This window comes from Aquarana catesbeiana, linkage group LG03 (genome assembly GCF_042186555.1).
Source record: "Aquarana catesbeiana isolate 2022-GZ linkage group LG03, ASM4218655v1, whole genome shotgun sequence".
Lineage (NCBI taxonomy): Eukaryota > Metazoa > Chordata > Amphibia > Anura > Ranidae > Aquarana > Aquarana catesbeiana.
Genome location: NC_133326.1, coordinates 117,712,425 through 117,725,415, shown reverse-complemented (window position 1 = coordinate 117,725,415; position 12,991 = coordinate 117,712,425). Strand labels below are relative to the sequence as shown.

At 45.7% G+C, this 12,991-nt stretch overlaps 1 protein-coding gene across 2 annotated transcripts in view; it reads right to left on the bottom strand.

Moving 5' to 3' along the window:
• The window catches only part of SEMA7A (semaphorin 7A (JohnMiltonHagen blood group)), a 66,058-nt gene that overhangs the window by 14,288 nt on the left and 38,779 nt on the right, over positions 1-12,991 (bottom strand). For both annotated transcript variants that reach the window (XM_073619062.1, XM_073619063.1), the window contains exons 8-11: positions 12,732-12,895; positions 10,664-10,772; positions 10,269-10,455; positions 7,153-7,274 (exon numbers count right to left, since the gene is read on the bottom strand). In XM_073619062.1, the coding sequence (XP_073475163.1) occupies positions 7,153-7,274; positions 10,269-10,455; positions 10,664-10,772; positions 12,732-12,895 (582 nt within the window). The remainder of the gene's footprint in view (positions 1-7,152; positions 7,275-10,268; positions 10,456-10,663; positions 10,773-12,731; positions 12,896-12,991) is intronic.

The following is a 12,991-nucleotide window of genomic DNA, read 5'->3' as shown; positions in this document are numbered from 1 at the left end:
CAGAAGAGTTGAAGCTGTTATAGCTGCAAAGGGTGGGCCAACTCAATATTGAACCCTATGGACTAAGACTGGGATGCCATTAAAGTGGGGTTCCACCCAAATTTTGAACAATATCTGTATGTATTCTCTTCCTTGCCTAGATGCTGACATGCTGTTTAAAAAAATTTAAATCGCCGTAATTACCTTTTATTTTTCTATTCTTCTTTGCACTTCCTGGTTCTCCTCCCGTGGGAGTAGGCGTGTTTCTAGCCTCTCCCAGACTCCTGGAAGCTAGTCTCAGGCTTCCCAGGATGCCACTGAGCATGTGCAGGAACGAGCGGTGAATGCTGGGAGCACAGCATTCACCACATCCAGGAAATAAATGCTTGTGGGCTTCAAATGCCCACAATGAAGATGGAAACCGCCTGCAGTGAATAATATAAGTTATTCTTTCCGACGAAATCTGACACAGGCGGACATATTACACACAATATGTGAGTATGTAATGCTGAGAAGAAAAGTTTGTGAATGAACTCAAAAAAAAAAAAAAACGATAGATAGGTGGACCCCCGCTTTAAAGTTCATGTGTGTGTAAAGGCAAGAATCCCAATAGTTTTGGTAATACACTGTATATATCTTATGTACAGATAACCTCCTTCCTCCGTAGAATAAGAGCCCATTCACACAGGGGCAACTTTGGATCCTCAAGTCGCCCCAAGTCGCCCCTAGTCGCCTCAAGTCGCGCTACATGAAAAAATCAATGTAAATGAATGGATCTGTCTTAATGCACACTACTGCAGTCGCTCCGACTTCAGAAAAGGTTCCTGTACTACTTCAATCCGACTTGAAGGCAACTTGTACCCATTGATTTCAATGGAAGTTGCCTCCAAGTCTGATCACTGTTCATACTGAGGCAACTTTACAGGAAGCAGAAAGGAAACAGAAAGTAATTTCCTCTACTAAACAGCCAGCCCCCTCCTTCACACACACAGCTGATAAGCTCTGATTGGCCACTTGTAAAGTTCCCTGTCCTGGAGGCGACTTCAAGTTGTGTTGTAAGTTGCTCCAAGTCGTGCTGTGATTCATACTCAAGTCGTGTCCAAGTTGCCTCCGAAAGTCGCGCTGGAAGTCGTGTTGCCCCTGTGTGAATGGGCTCTAAAGGAATTGTGTACCAGCAATGAAAATATCTAATAAGCAAATAAAACAAATGTGACCCTACACATTTAAATTCCTTTGTCAGCCTGCGAGCTGAATGAAAGAAATCTAACAGATTCCTTCATCTATTGTAACAATCCACCCCTGCTAGGCTATTGCATCTGATTGGATGTAGGCACTGCAATTTTATAACAGGCTCTTTCAACCAAAGTTAACTGCATACAGGCATACCCCACTTTTAAGTACGCAATGGGGTTTATTTACTAAAGTTGGAAAGTGAAAAATCAGGCTCACTTCTGCATAGAAACCAATGAGCTTCCAAGTTTTATTACCAAAGCTTAATTGAACAAGCTGGAGTTAGAAGCTCTTTGGTTTCTATGCAGAAGTGAGCCTGATTTTGCACTTTTCAGCTTTAGTAAATAAACCCCATTGTGTACTTAAAAGTGGGGTATGCCTGTAAACTATTTCTGTCAAATGGAGCCGAAGAGCCATGCACTCCTTGAGTCAGTTTTGGCAGACTTTCCATTTTTCGGAGATTCAGATGCATTTGAATCTCTGAATCACAATACTAATGAATTTCAACGAATGCAAAAAAAAATTATAATAAAACAACAAATTAATTTGTATTCATTTGTTTCATTCAGACCTTTTGTTAATGTTTGAAGCATCAAAAATAACGTAACGACATAAACATGAAGAATTGATTCGGATCCATTTGGTTTTTATGTTGTATTAACATTTTTAATTATTATAAAAAATGCACTACATATGAAATGGAAACATAAAAGGTATAAAAGTGAAATAAGATGATGATACCTACTTATTGTGTTTGGGTTGCATGGAGGTGGATCCATCAGAATCTCTAAATTATAACATAACAAATGAATCAAATATTAATTTCATTCCATTTATGTTTTGATTTGGAGATTCTGATGGATCCACCTCCAACCCATACACAGTGTGCAAATAATCTCACAATATAAGCCAATCTTCTGAAAGAACTTCCTAAATACGAATCGATTCGAAACAACAAATATAGGAAACAAATCCGATCATACAAAAAAAATTCTGAAAACAAATCATTCTAACATAATGAATATGGCAAAACTAAATAATTAACTTAACAAATTAGTGTGGAACGAAACAAAAAGTAATAGGTGTGTTTCACTGCATTGGTGGTGAGTAAATGAGTGCACATCAGAGCAGTGGTGGGGAGTGAATAATTGTGCATTTGTGTAGTGGCAACAGAGAGGGTGGTCCACCAGTGTGGTGGAGAGAACAGTGAGGTGAGACGATGAAGGTGCAATGGTGGGACGTTTAGATGAAGTGGTGAGAATAGAAGTGAAGGTGTGTATGGCATGGGGGCATGATGCAGGTGTGGTGATGAAATCGTCGGAGAAAGCAGGCACCATGAGCAGGGAAGGCTTGCAGGTTTGGTGAAGAAAGCGGCGGAGAAAGGTCTGCAGGCATGATGGTGAGGAGAAAACATGCAGGCACAGTTGGAAGAGCTGAAGGGAAGTACGGGGTCAGGTGCAGTCAGAAGAGCAGGGGGTGAGGATGGGGGTCATAGTAGAAAGGAGGGGCAGGATGTTATTATTGACAACTACTACATCTGTATTCTGAAAAGTCTACGTTAAATTGCATGTAAGTGTGTCATGCATGTAAGGGAGGGCACGGGAGGGTACACAGGCAGCAAATAACACACTTGGATCAAACTACCTATAATAAATGTCATCCATGCATTGCTATAAGGCCTGGTTCACATCTATGCATTTTTTAGTGCGTTTTCAGTTTTGCAGAAACACACTACATGGTTTCCTATGGATGTAGTTCACATCTATGCATTTTATGGAAAGGGCCAGGGATTTTCTTTTCTGGTTTTTGGTTCCATAGACTTCAATGGATCAAAAATGTGTATTGAATAACGCAAAAAGCACCCAGAATATGCAAACTGCAACATGCATAGGTGTGAATCATGGCCTAAGTAGCATCAGAGAAGGGACACTCAGGCAAGTCAATTGTATATCTTTGCACCCTGTATATACATACCTGTGGAGTTTACAGTTGGCAGCACCATCACAGCATGTCTGTTTACCAAAAAAAGGCACTACTACTAGTCTGTCCTCACAGAGACAAACACAATGGGGTTGATTTACTAAAAGTTAAATAACTGTGCACTTTGCAAAGTGTTTAGTAAATCAGCAGAAGCTCTGCTGGCTTTCATCCAATCATATGCAAGCAAAAATTTTTTTTTTTAATTTTCTTTGCACGTGATTGGGTACTCTTTGCAAAGTGAAGCCTTACCTCATTTACAAAGCTCTGGAACAACTGCAATTGCAGAGCGCAGCTGCATTTTGCAAAGTGCACAGTCTATTTTCCTTTAGAGCCCTTTTACACCGGGCCGTCCATAGCGTCGGCGGTAAAACACCGCTATTTTTAGCGGCGTTTTACCGTCGGATTAGCGGTGCATTTCGCCCGCTAGCGGGGCGCTTTTACCCCCCGCTAGGGGCCGAGAAAGGGTTAAAACCACCCGCAATGAGCCGCAATAGCGGCGTTTTGCCGGCAGTATCCCAGCGCTGCCCCATTGATTTCAATGGGGAGCAGCGGTGGAGGAGCGGTAAACACACCGCTCCTTCACCGCTCCAAAGAAGCTGCTGGTAGGACTTTTTTTCCCGTCCTGCCAGCGCAGCGCTCCGGTGTGAAAGCCCTCGGGCTTTCACACTAGAGACAATGCTGCAGCTGTTTGAGGGCGGATTGCAGGCGCTATTTTTAACGCTATAGCGCCTGCAAAATGCCCTCGGTGTAAAAGGGGTCTTAGTGGAGAGACTGGGACTGTGAGGGGGGAGGTGAACTGTGCAGAGGGGGGAGAGGGTGAGCTGTGTGGGGGGAGGTGAACTGTGGAGAGGGGGGAGAGGGTGAGCTTTGGGGGGGGGAGGTGAACTGTGGAGAGGGTGAGATGTGGGGGGGAGGGAGGTGAACTGTGGAGAGGGTGAACTGTGGAGAGGGTGAGATGTGGGGGGGGGGGTGAACTGTGGAGAGGGTGAGATGTGGGGGGGGAGGTGAACTGTGGAGAGGGTTAACTGTGGAGAGGGTGAGCTGTGGAGAGGGTGAGCTGTGGGGGAGGTGAACTGTGGAGAGGGTGAGCTGTGGAGAGGGTGAGCTGTGGAGAGGGTGAGCTGTGGAGAGGGTGAGCTGTGGGGGAGGTGAACTGTGGAGAGGGTGATATGTGGGGGGGGAGGTGAACTGTGGAGAGGGTGAACTGTGGAGAGGGTGAGCTGTGGGGGAGGTGAACTGTGGAGAGGGTGAACTGTGGAGAGGGTGAGCTGTGGGGGAGGTGAACTGTGGAGAGGGTGAGCTGTGGAGAGGGTGAGCTGTGGGGGAGGTGAACTGTGGAGAGGGTGAGCTGTGGAGAGGGTGAGCTGTGGGGGAGGTGAACTGTGGAGAGGGTGAGCTGTGGAGAGGGTGAGCTGTGGGGGAGGTGAACTGTGGAGAGGGTGAGCTGTGGAGAGGGTGAGCTGTGGGGGAGGTGAACTGTGGAGAGGGTGATATGTGGGGGGGGAGGTGAACTGTGGAGAGGGTGAGCTGTGGGGGAGGTGAACTGTGGAGAGGGTGAGCTGTGGGGGAGGTGAACTGTGGAGAGGGTGAGCTGTGGAGAGGGTGAGCTGTGGGGGAGGTGAACTGTGGAGAGGGTGAACTGTGGAGAGGGTGAGCTGTGGGGGAGGTGAACTGTGGAGAGGGTGAGCTGTGGGGGAGGTGAACTGTGGAGAGGGTGAGCTGTGGAGAGGGTGAGCTGTGGGGGAGGTGAACTGTGGAGAGGGTGAGCGGTGGAGAGGGTGAGCTGTGGGGGAGGTGAACTATGGAGAGGGTGAGCTGCGGGGGAGGTGAGCTGTGGAGAGGGTGAGCTGTGGGGGAGGTGAACTGTGGAGAGGGTGATATGTGGGGGGGGAGGTGAACTGTGGAGAGGGTGATATGTGGGGGGGGAGGTGAACTGTGGAGAGGGTGAGCTGTGGGGGAGGTGAACTGTGGAGAGGGTGAGCTGTGGGGGGGGAGGTGAACTGTGGAGAGGGTGAGCTGTGGGGGAGGTGAACTGTGGAGAGGGTGAGCTGTGGGGGAGGTGAGCTGTGGAGAGGGTGAGCTGTGGGGGAGGTGAACTGTGGAGAGGGTGAGCTGTGGAGAGGGTGAGCTGTGGGGGAGGTGAACTGTGGAGAGGGTGAGCGGTGGAGAGGGTGAGCTGTGGGGGAGGTGAACTATGGAGAGGGTGAGCTGCGGGGGAGGTGAACTGTGGAGAGGGTGAGCTGTGGAGAGGGTGAGCTGTGGGGGAGGTGAACTGTGGAGAGGGTGAGCTGTGGGGGGGAGGGAGGTGAACTGTGGAGAGGGTGAGCTGTGGAGAGGGTGAGCTGTGGAGAGGGTGAGCTGTGGGGGAGGTGAACTGTGGAGAGGGTGATATGTGGGGGGGAGGTGAACTGTGGAGAGGGTGAACTGTGGAGAGGGTGAGCTGTGGGGGAGGTGAACTGTGGAGAGGGTGAACTGTGGAGAGGGTGAGCTGTGGGGGAGGTGAACTGTGGAGAGGGTGAGCTGTGGAGAGGGTGAGCTGTGGGGGAGGTGAACTGTGGAGAGGGTGAGCTGTGGAGAGGGTGAGCTGTGGGGGAGGTGAACTGTGGAGAGGGTGAGCTGTGGAGAGGGTGAGCTGTGGGGGAGGTGAACTGTGGAGAGGGTGAGCTGTGGAGAGGGTGAGCTGTGGGGGAGGTGAACTGTGGAGAGGGTGATATGTGGGGGGGGAGGTGAACTGTGGAGAGGGTGAGCTGTGGGGGAGGTGAACTGTGGAGAGGGTGAACTGTGGAGAGGGTGAGCTGTGGGGGAGGTGAACTGTGGAGAGGGTGAGCTGTGGGGGAGGTGAACTGTGGAGAGGGTGAGCTGTGGGGGAGGTGAACTGTGGAGAGGGTGAGCTGTGGGGGAGGTGAACTGTGGAGAGGGTGAGCTGTGGAGAGGGTGAGCTGTGGGGGAGGTGAACTGTGGAGAGGGTGAGCTGTGGGGGAGGTGAACTGTGGAGAGGGTGAGCTGTGGGGGAGGTGAACTGTGGAGAGGGTGAGCTGTGGAGAGGGTGAGCTGTGGGGGAGGTGAACTGTGGAGAGGGTGAGCTGTGGAGAGGGTGAGCTGTGGGGGAGGTGAACTGTGGAGAGGGTGAGCGGTGGAGAGGGTGAGCTGCGGGGGAGGTGAACTGTGGAGAGGGTGAGCTGTGGAGAGGGTGAGCTGTGGGGGAGGTGAACTGTGGAGAGGGTGAGCTGTGGAGAGGGTGAGCTGTGGGGGAGGTTAACTATGGAGAGGGTGAGCTGTGGGGGAGGTGAACTATGGAGAGGGTGAGCTGTGGGGGAGGTGAGCTGTGGAGAGGGTGAGCTGTGGGGGAGGTGAACTGTGGAGAGGGTGAGCTGTGGGGGAGGTGAACTGTGGAGAGGGTGAGCTGTGGGGGGGAGGGAGGTGAACTGTGGACGAGAGAAGAGAAGGTAACCTGTGGGTGGAGGGAGGAGGGGGGTGAGCTGTGGAGAGCGGGGGAGGGTGAGCTGTCGGGGGAGGGGGTGAACTGAGAAGAGAAGGTAACCTGTGCATGGAGGGAAAGGTAACCTGTGTGTGTGGGGGGAGGGGGGAAATGGGGAGGTGAGCTGTGGACAGGGAGGGAGAAGGTAAAGAACACTTTACTTCTCTTTCCCAAGGAATGGCGGTATTGGGGCGGGAATAGGGGTGGGGTTGGGGGTGGGGGGGCGGGGAGTTGACTGGGGAGGGTGGGTTCCTGCACCTATTCTCTGAGAAAAAAATCCCTGATGTAACCAATATTTCATTGAGAATTTCTAAACATTCTGAGAACGCAAACAAATATTTGACTGCTCACTATGGTGCTATAGGCAATGAGAACATTACAGGCATATATACTTCTCCAATGTCCCTAGGAGTAGGAAGCAGGTTGTCACCCAAGATAAAATTCCTTGTCTCATAATAGGACTGGTTTATGTTTAGAGTACTCACCTCTCTATTACTTAGATCCAGGTCCAAGTACAAGATCTTACTCGTTTTATTGAAGGGCTCTATTTCCAACACATTCATAGGACCATCAACTTGCTCCACAATCTTGTGCAAAGTTCCATTATCTAGTGAAAAAAAATAGAAAGTGTTTACATGTGCGGCAGCCCTTGACACCTCTCTGAAAGACGATCTGTGGTGGATCGCTTTTTAGAGGCATTTGAGAGGAGGTTGTGAAGCGATATGTCATCTCCTCACCTACTGATTTAACCCTGTAATTGCAGCACCACTGCGGTATAATTGCACGCATTGCATAGGTTTGGGGGGGCAGTTTGTTACAGGGCCCTATAGACTTGCATGGGGCGTGTTCGGTGGCAGCAACACCTGCCAATTGCAACATTGTTTCATTTTCTGCAGTGAAGCACATCACAGTCCTGACTGTCTGTATGTCTGTGTACGGGAGAGCGGTCGGGGGGAGGTAGACGTGTCTCAGCTACCTGGTTTTGCTACCCTTTGGCCGCCTGTGAACTCTAAAGTCCTTATGTGTCAGGGACACCCAGGCTGTACAGGTTTTTCTTGCACTTTTATTCAACAAGACAGCAAACAAACACAATATCAATGCAGAAAGGGCTCTGTACAGAAAGCCTATAGCTTAAAACACATCAAACAAACAGACAGGCAACTTTTTGCACATACTGTGGAGCTGTAAAAACGTACAGAGCTTCTGGAAATCAGTAGCAACATTCATAGCAGATCTTATGGAAATCTAACCAAGCTTACTCCTGCTACAGCCTTATTAGGTCTTAAATTGAATATATACCCAATAACATATAGAAAAATTGTGAGCCATACATTAATAGCAGCAAGACTCACAATAACTAGCCTATGGAAATCCATGGACACACCCAATTTATCGACTGTAAAGCACAGTACGAACTGATGCTAGCTTATAAAAACTACTCCACTATTACATTTAAAAAAAAACAAAAAAACTGGAATACCTGGTTAAACCACCCTAGAGCATCCAGTTACTTAACCAGTTCAGCCCCAGAAGATTTTACCCCCTTCCTGACCAGAGCACTTTTTGCGATTTCTTTTACATTTTAACTGACAATTTCGTGGTCATGCGTTGTACCCAAACAAAATTGACGTTCTTTTTTTCCCACAAATAGAGCTTTCTTTTGGCGGTATTTGATCGCCTCTGCAGTTTTTATCTTTTGCGCTATAAACAAAAGAATAGCGACAATTTTGAAAAAAACGCATTATTTTTTACTTTTTGCTTTAATAAATACCCCCCCAAAATATATAAAAAAACAATTTTTTTCCTCAGTTTAGGCCGATATGTATTCTTCTACATATTTTTGGTAAAAAAAAAAAATTGCAATAAGCGTATATTGATTGGTTTGCGCAAAATTTATAGCATCTACAAAATAGGGGATAGTTTTATGGCATTTTTATTTTTATTTTTTTTTATTAGTAATGGTGGCGATCTGCGATTTTTATCGGGACTGCAACATTATGGTGCACATATCAGACATTTTTTACACTATTTTGGGACCATTGTCATTTATACAGCGATCGATGCTACAAAAATGCATTGGTTACTGTGTAAATGGCTTTGGCAGTGAAGGGGTTAACCACTAGGGGGCAGTGAAGGGGTTAAGTGCGTCCTGGGGAGTGACTCTAACTGTTAGGGGGCTGGACTTCAACACACAGGACAGTGATCGCTGCTCTCCATATGAGAGAGCTGTGATCACTGTCCTGTCACTAGGCAGAACGGGGAAATGCTTTGTTTACAAAAGCATCTTCCCGTTCTTCCTCTCCGTGACACGATCGCGGACACCTGGCGGACATCGAGCCAGCGGGACCCGCGGTCTCCGCGACACCGCTTCTTAAAGCGGACGTACCTGCACGGCCTTTTGCCTACCAGCGCCATTCTGCCGACGTACTTCAGCGTGCGCTGGTCGGCAAGTGGTTAAAGGAGTGTAATTTGTAACTCTATCCCTAAGTTTGAAATAACCTCAATTCCCATACAAGTATATTTTTGATGTAGAGAATTATTCTAGACCTACTTACTTTCTTCTACTTCTTACCTTCTCATTTCAAGCTTTAAGTTTATATTGACGCAACTATCTAGTTAACTTGGTGTCCAGTCCATGGCTACAGTTTGAACCCATTAGGGGTAGGCTGGTCCAGGATATCAAGTGTTTTATAAGTACAGTACAGCATTCCTGAATTACAGAAACTATTCTTGTCAGTAATGTCTACAAGAAATGACAATTTGTATTGTAACCTGATAAATTTAAATAAAAATTATTGTTAAAAAAAAAAACACATCAAACAATGCATCTGCTTGTCCGAGCTAGTACCCAAAGTTATGTCAGTTTCTGACTAATAGGGTATCACCTAATGGGTTCCCCAACAAATAGACAGTGCATGGTACCTTTTGTCAGCAATATATAAGCAATCAGCCTTTGCCACCAGCAGCAACAAGCGGTAAGCTGAGCTTCTGTATCACTGCCCCTGGCTAGTCACCCAAATTTCCAGATGACATATTTATTTTAAATGGTACTGTTAAACTTGCCTGTTGTGTTAATTGGGCCTCACCACAACCTCATGCAATGCACACGATTATGGTACAGTAGTTTTTGGAATGTGGAGGGCAACTCAGGCCACCACATATGTGAAAAAGCCCTAACAGGTAAGCTGTGGACCTAAAGGTGGAGGCTTTATCTGTCCCAAAGCTCTACAAAGTCCCTAGGCTTCAGAACCCAGACCAGAACTTATTAAGATCTAATCCATTAAAAACATTGTTTTCTCCATAATAGACACAATTTCTGGAGCCCCTTAACATGAGTAGGTGACACATATAAACATAAGTGACACATATAAACTGTCCACAACCGTGCCAGCCAATGCCATACAAGCTTTATACCATGACCACACCATCCAGCACCAATCTCATAAGGACCAATGCATCATTTTTACCTCATATACAAAATGATTGTCACAGAACTTTTTGATATTATTTGCTCATTTTACTCCAGATTAAGAGGCTTTATTAGATGGCAAGCACTCAAACCAAAGCAATGTTACTGGATCAAATTTTTTTTTTAGATTACCTGTTGCTACTATAATGACCCTGTGGATTTCTTTATTAACTGCTGTTATCTCATCAACCACAAGTTTTCTGTAGTAAGCTAAAGTCTGGAAAACAGTTCGATTTCTTGAAGGCCAAATCCAGTCAACGAGTTCAGGATGGTTCTTTGCTTCTTCTGCTGTTTCCTGCGGAGTAAGTTCTGAGCGGCACTGAAACAAAAAAGTAGAATAAGATATTATTATGAACAGTCACACGTGTATGGAATGATAATAACACTGGATTTATTAAAGATATAGAATTAGCTATGGAGTTAGTAGTCAAAGTGTTAGGAAATGCTACAATAATGTTTCAAGCAAATACAATATATTACATTTCTATGGTGAAGAAATAAGCTAGGGATTATGGGTAAGACATTACCTGCCCTGGACGAATCTTTAGATCTTTTTTTGTAGACTCAAACAAGTCTGAAGTGTTGAAAACCAACTCAATGTCCTCAGTCTTATAGGAGCAGACAGCACTGTGATTCCTAAGTAGAAGTAATTAATATTAACAGAGATAATAACATTGAAAAGGGGAAAACGGAAACATTCCAGCAACCCAAGTTATTTCCTGAGATAATCAAATCTTGCTTCCACACCGACTGTACTCAGACGTCAATGACCGGCTTTAGTGTTCTAGTGTACATTTCTAGCTCTGCAAGTGCTTCTCCTTTCTGTATATTCCTTAAAAGAAGTAGCATGGCCAAAATTTAGGCTAGGTTCACACTAGAATGCAGTGCGGGAAACCCGCGATCCGTTTCCTGCACATTAACAACACCCAAAATAAAGGTCGCAAATGCATTGCATTTGTCTACACCGGATCACATGGTATAAGTGTGCCATGTGATCCATTTCCAGTACGCCTCCAAAAGTAGTGCATGGGCTGAAATTAGACCACGCTGAATCTCATGTAAATTGAACAGAAGAACGATGCGTGTTCCTGTGAACCGAGCCTTAACATTGACACCCACTGCAGATCGTAACTGCAGCGCGTTGTGAATGCAAAGTCTAACCTAAAAAGCTCTGTCTATCCTGGCTGCCATTCTCCCTTCCTCTGCACTAGTTACCTCTTCACACATTAGCCTTCAGGAGTTCTTACGTGCCTCTCCCCTTCACAGAAATTTCCTTTTTCATATTGTTTGCCTCTCTCCAATCCAACACTTTCATCCTCTAAGAACCCACTTTTTCTGACAACTGTAACTGTTTAAAGCCCAACTCTGGGAAACTTTAAAATGATCCCTTCAATGGGACAGCACCTACACTGCAAAGTTTACCTGCTCATTTTGTTCTGGCACGGCAAAGCACTTTTACTTACTCGATCCTCTGCTCCCACAGCAGGCAGCAGGGCGCCCCCATGCTCTGGTGGTGGAGTGTCCCTCAGTGCCATCATCTCCAATGGCAGGTCTATGTGCATTGGTTTTGATTACATCAGGACCTCAGACCACTGGAGCATGGGGGAGAAGACACTGAGGGGACTGGTTTAGCAGTGTAGAGGAACATAGTATCAGGTAAGTAAATCTTCTTTTTATTGTCCTCTAGACCTAAATGAACACATAACCCTAGCAGTGCTGACACGTGCAGCCTCACTGCGAGGGATCATTTTAAAGTTTCCTAGAGTTGGACTTTAAGCATTGATTGTTTAGGCATTGACATCTTCTCTCCTATCTGGCAAGTTAGGTACTATTACCCTAAATATACCCCCTTTGCTCTCTACTCCTTATTCCATATGATTACAAGTGCATAAGCTAGCGGTCATCAAAAAACTTGATAAAAGGAATTCCTCTTATTACCCAACACTCCCCAGGAAATTACATAACCAGATGCTGTGGTGTAAGATTATACTGTACTGTGTTAATAAACTGTACAATGCTGTTGAGTTGTACCTGTAAGGTTTTACTGTATTTTGCATTTAATGTAAATGCATCTTTAAAAATAATTAAAATTACAAGTGCAGAACAGTGGCTAAGTGGTTAGCACCTCTGTCTAGCAGCACTAGAGTTGTTGGTTTCAATCGCAACCATGGCGCAGAGTTTGCATGCTCTCCCTGTGCCTGTGTGGGTTTTCTCCTGCACTCACAAAATATGCTGGTAGGCAATTGGCTCCTGTCTAAATTGGTCCTAGTATGTGTATGTATATATGTGAAAAAGGGACCTTAGATTGTAAGCTCCATGAGGGCAGGGACTCATGTGAATGTACAATGTATATGTAAAGTGCTGTGTTAATTGATTCCTCTATATAATTATCTGTAATAAATAATTAAAAGTGCATGAGGATAGGCCTTTGTCTTCTACATCTCTTATTAATTTACAGTATACATTTTGCTACCAGTAAACATTTTTATATACTCATCACTTTTTACACTTTATCTGTCTGATGTTTAAAATAGGCTCTCTAAAAGAATCTGTGATATTCATATGACAATGACAATTTTTGATTTTGGATCTCACCATGGATTAGTGAAGAGTCCATAAACCAGATCCTGCGATTGTAAAAAGTAGATATCCTGCAAGAAGTTATAATACTGCCCCTCTGGATTTCCACATAATAAACGTGATTTTAGAGCAGTGCTAAACATATTACGGTCATCTGGTTTCTCGGATCCCTTCTCCTCCTGGGAAACAATAAAAAAAGCCAATAACTGTAATTAGTGTACGTGAATAAGGGGACAAAGAGGTCACATGTATGTATGTAATATGGATATGGAATA